Below are 5,055 nucleotides of genomic sequence, written 5' to 3'. Positions count from 1 at the left end.
TAAGTAATTTGACTAGAGATTAAGTGTAGTTAGAGACTATACTTATCAAATAACTGAAATTCTAGAAATTCGGAAAAAATAGAAAAAAGAGGGACTGGAAAATAATTAGAAAAAATAGATTTTTTTTTTACAAAATAGCCTTAAGGCCCGATTGGTGTTACAAACCGGGATTATAGGTACTTCGGCCCCAGCACGCTCCGTGGCGCCCACGTGGAGGGTCGTTTGTCCCGGCTGGTAACCGGGCCGGGACTAAAGGGTTCAGCTTTAGTACCGCCTGGCTAGTCCCGGTTGGCCAACCGGGTCTAAAGCCCCTTACAGGTCGGGATTGAAGGGCCTGTCTCCACTAGTGAGGGATCTCAAGCTTCCACTAAAAAAGGGATCTCAAGCCCGATAGAAAGAAGAGAAAATCCAAACTCTATTATTGAAAATCTGAATTTAAGAGAAATTGCTCTCTCTAGTAGACAATTTACTTGGACGAGTCGTAGGAATAATCCGACATACGAAAAAATTGATCCGGTACTAGCAAGCGTGGAATGGGTTAGTGTCAGGTTCGGATCATACACCTTTATTGATTGATTCGGGACATCGAGCCCATTTGGGTAATAAGGCTCGTTTCTCTTTCGAACTTTCTTGGTTCCATCATGAAGGGTTTCATGAAATGGTGGCAGCCGAATGAGCTGCAGTATCCAATGGGCGCACACCTATTCAAACTTGGCAGCAAAAAACTTGGATAGACACTTGCAAGTTTACAAGTTGTCTATCAGACTACAAATGTGCAAATAAAAATCTTACATGCCGGAAGACTGCCATGCAAGCAATCCTTACAAACTCGCTGCCTGGAGTAAGAAGTTCAACGTAACGAGAAATTAGTTTCTGGCTCTTCGGTAGAGATACTATGCGGAGAAACACTTGATCGTCATTTGGCGAAAGAGGTATATCCTTATTAGGTGTAACTGGATCAACTAATTGCAGTGATTCTGCCAGCTGCTCTAGAAGAGCATGTCTTCTATTTCTCATATGCAAACCACCAGCTGCATGTTGACTAAACTAAAGGAAACGATCAATATCATCCACATCCAATAGTAGGCAAAGATCATCTTCAGTTGTGTTTTTCGCAGCAAGCATCGACTCTTGATCAAGAGATTCTGAAGCAGATTTCTCAGTAGTGCTATCACTTGGTTCGGAGGCTTTTTCAACATCAAAGAGCGGCTGAGGCTTGCGGATGGAAGGAAATGGGAGCTCCCCAAGAGCATCAACCTAGAGATATGCATGTGCCTCATCCTTAGTGCAGCTCGAGAAGATGGATCTTTGATCAAAGTTGGACAGAAGTGGTGCCTCAGTTGTGCTCACGCTGATTTTGTAGCCAAACAAAGCTTGATGATAGTAATCATGATTATATGATGCACCTCCTTTGTTGATACAATTACCATCCAGGTTTATAGACGCAACTATTATATGGTTGTATTAAGTCCGTATCGACTCTTATTTTGTGATCTTTGCCTTCTCCTGGTTTCGGGAGAGGACTAGGCTTTGATGAAAACACACGTTATGCAAGATCATGTTTCAGGAAAGCAATGATATATTGTGGAAAAAAGGTGGATTCCTTTTTTGTTAACTGTTTGACGACATTTGTGTACATCTACACTCTTATTAATTGATGTTGATGTAACAAATAATCTTGGTTTCAGCCATAATTGACAACCCGGGTTACAAATAACCATCCAGAAGGACACCAAATGTTTAGTGTTGGAAAACACTGGTTAAGTGCATTCTTTATGAGATTGCTTTTTTAATTAGTCATGAAATAAAACATCTATTCTTTATGGAGATCCATTTTCATCGATGTTATTCCACCCATCTCCCTTTGATTTGGTGCTACTGTTATTTTTCTCCATTTTAAAATTTTGTAAAATGATCCATGAGCCATTTGATAAAGAAGACATCATTTGGCGAGCAAACAAATAAAAACAAACATTGTGAAAGGCGTCTACGGCCTAATGTATTATAAATATGATTTTTAATTTAACTTTTCTCATGATGTCTGTATATATTTGCTTGCTCGCTGTTAGGCGGGCAAGCCTCACTTTTCTATCTAGTTGTGCAGTATTTTGGTGTCTCAGTAACCTACCACAACACTTATGTCCAGATTGGCAATTGAGAACGGGAATTATACCACTATTAATACAAGAACATTTTCACATGGCATCAGTAGTGTACTCAAAAGATAGACAATACATGTAAGACAATTGAGTATCTTGGAAGGTTTTGTTGCTTCGATGGACAGCTAGCTAACAGCTAATATGTACACTCGAAGACATGAAGACTTCGTTGGTATATGAAGTCTTGCTTTTCAATTGGCAAAGTCAACAACCATATAATATGGACTTTGGCACCATCTGCGGGTTAGCTAGTCAAGCTAAAGATGGTAATGCTCTTAAGTGGCATATGTAATAGGCAATCCAGCTATTTGGGATCGATCACATTAATTGGCCCGCGCATCAGGACGTGGAAATATGTGCAATGTATTCTTCTATATAGTTCTATATATGAAATAAAAGGACAGTAGACTTTCGACTAATACAAGATATGCTAGCCATTGACCTGGCCAACTTGACTACAAGAAAAGGTTGGCAGTCTTGTAGCTTGCAATATCTCAAATCTCAGATCTTTTTGTCTTACAAATCCTGCTGTTCAAAATTACACTATTTCAGTCATAGTTAGGGGTTCACTGAACCTGTATGGTTAGCCATTGTGTTATTTCTGCTCGACAATTTTTGGTTCGGTTTAGCAGGTAGGCTCCACTTAATTATTTTTTAGCTCGATTTTGACCTATTTGATACCTACATGGCCCTGCAGACCCTCCACCCGATCATGACGAAGAAATGAATAAGAAACATGACTTGTGATTGTGACACGACTAACTGAAAACAAGTCTTGCTTTCGAGCATATATATAGCAGCAAGAAGGATATAATTAAACCTTCGAAAGTAAATAGAAACTGCGAAGATGAACGACACATACATGTGTACTTGTTGTAACTTAGTTTGTGTAGCAACATATGGTAGTGCCCAGCTGTTCTGTTCTCTAACACGTTAGTTACATTATTATTATCTTTTTGTCTTTTGCAGTTCGATGGAAACTGAAGAGAAGCAAGCCCTCAACTCACTCTGTGGTGTTCCCCGCAAAAAAAAAACATTGTCTGATGAAAAAGAAAATGCTATAAATCTCTAGTGAAAGCCATATTTCTATTTAAAAGAGGTTATGGATCCAGATCATCGTTGGCAGTTTCGAGGATTGTAGCTTGTTCATGTGACCATTGCACCATGTACATCTCGAGAAGATATATTCAGTAGCATGTGGCCTTGCGCATTTTTTCTTCCAAATGGGGTGGCCTTGCACATGTCTAATTAAGGCATCGTGAAGATAGCTTAATAAAAGAATAAGTTTACTGCCAATAGACGGCCATGTGCCCTGGAAGAACCTCCACCAGATTAGCACTAAGCCAGAAACTGTTAAGATTAGGACATAAGACTGACCAACTAAGAAACCATGAGTTTATTTTCTCTGATGAAGAAGAGAGAGTGACCAAAACCAACCTCATACACTGCCTCCAACTCCAAAACAGAAAGCTCAAGGAGGATGGCGTGGAGCACTACAGAAGAAGCTCCTAGATCTCCAAATGATCCGGTGGTGGCCATGGACGCCAAGCTGATGGTGGCCACATACAGTGGCGATGTCGACAAGTTGAAGGAGTTGCTGAAGAAGGAGGATGCCACGGCGATGGTCGTGGTGACAGCGGCGACGAGCAAGAAGCCGTCCAAGGATGAACAATCCCGTTCTGGTGACATCGATCCCTTGCTGCTGGAATCAGCGTGCGGTGGTTCCTGGCAGGATTTGGAAGAACTTCTGAAGAAGCCACATATCCCTGAATATCAAGAATCTTTTGGTGACGCAGAAGAGGGCGTTGACCGCCAACCTGCAGCTGGAGCATTTCTCAAAGGTGTCACTCCTGATGGAGACACTGCACTACATGTGGTTAGCAGCAATGGGGATAGCCAGGATTTCTTGAATTATGCTGGTATTATCCACGACGGGGACAGGGACCTCCTGTTCACTAAGAATCACAAGGGTGACACACCCTTGCATTGTGCTTGCCGAGCTGGGAACTACGAGATGGTTTCTCGTCTCATCGAGCTAGCAGCAGATAGGAAGTTCGAGCTCTTAAGAGAGGTGAATCATCGTCAAGAGACGGCCCTACACGAGGCTGTCAGATTGGAAGACGGCAAAGCTCTGGGTCATAAGGAGAGAGGACTGCTTGATGCTCGCACCATCAAAGGAAAACAAGAGATGGTCAAGCTGCTAATGGATGCTGATACCCAACTGGCTAATTTTCCTGCAGGCGGCATTTCACCCATGTACCTGGCCATCCTACTGGGAAAGGATACCATTGCGATAATCCTCTATGTTAAGAGTTGCGGAAACTTATCCTACTCTGGACCAGATGGACAAAATGCATTGCATGTCGCTGTTCTTCGAGCCACAAACACAGGTACCCCTAAATGCAGTTATCTATTCTGGTAGGACTCATACATACATATATATTGCGTATCTACCATATTTGCACGCATTTTCGTTGTTGTCTGCACATAGGTTTGTACCTAGGACCAATAGAATTACACATTCTTACAAACTATTTTTTCCGTATGAGTTAATATACATGAAAATTTAGCATGATCCTGCTTTCAATTTTTTCGCCCATAAAAGAAATGATCATCATTCTTTGCACTTCGAATTACTTTTCACGATTTTTAATTTACATATACCCCATGATCATTTGAATCATCACACTTTTATTATGTCATCATATGGTTTATTTTAACATATGCCATTTTTTATTAACACATAGTAGGTGAATGTTTGATCTATATTGCTCTCGCCACATCATGTTGTCAGTTCTAAGGAACAAGCTGGTTTTTTTTCAAATAAATTACTGATATGAGGATGACGTGGTAGGTACAACGAGAAAAAAAATCGACAAAAACTCCTCAAAATTTC

The 5,055-nt window shown here is 40.9% G+C and overlaps 1 protein-coding gene across 1 annotated transcript; it reads left to right on the top strand.

Moving 5' to 3' along the window:
- The first annotated feature begins 3,696 nt into the window (after nucleotides 1-3,696).
- LOC124655602 (E3 ubiquitin-protein ligase mib1-like) lies at nucleotides 3,697-4,581 on the top strand. The gene has a single exon (XM_047194470.1). It carries the CDS (start codon nucleotides 3,697-3,699, stop codon nucleotides 4,579-4,581), a length of 885 nt encoding a protein of 294 aa, XP_047050426.1.
- The last annotated feature ends 474 nt before the right edge of the window (nucleotides 4,582-5,055 follow it).

This window comes from Lolium rigidum, chromosome 5 (assembly GCF_022539505.1).
Source record: "Lolium rigidum isolate FL_2022 chromosome 5, APGP_CSIRO_Lrig_0.1, whole genome shotgun sequence".
Taxonomy (NCBI): domain Eukaryota; kingdom Viridiplantae; phylum Streptophyta; class Magnoliopsida; order Poales; family Poaceae; genus Lolium; species Lolium rigidum.
Note: the sequence above shows the minus strand (reverse complement) of the source record. Positions and strands in the feature narration are given on the sequence as shown.

Excerpts from the sequence above, each read along its gene's own strand:
- LOC124655602 (XM_047194470.1), top strand. The coding sequence starts at position 3,697 with ATGGACGCCAAGCTGATGGTGGCCACATACAGTGGCGATGTCGACAAG.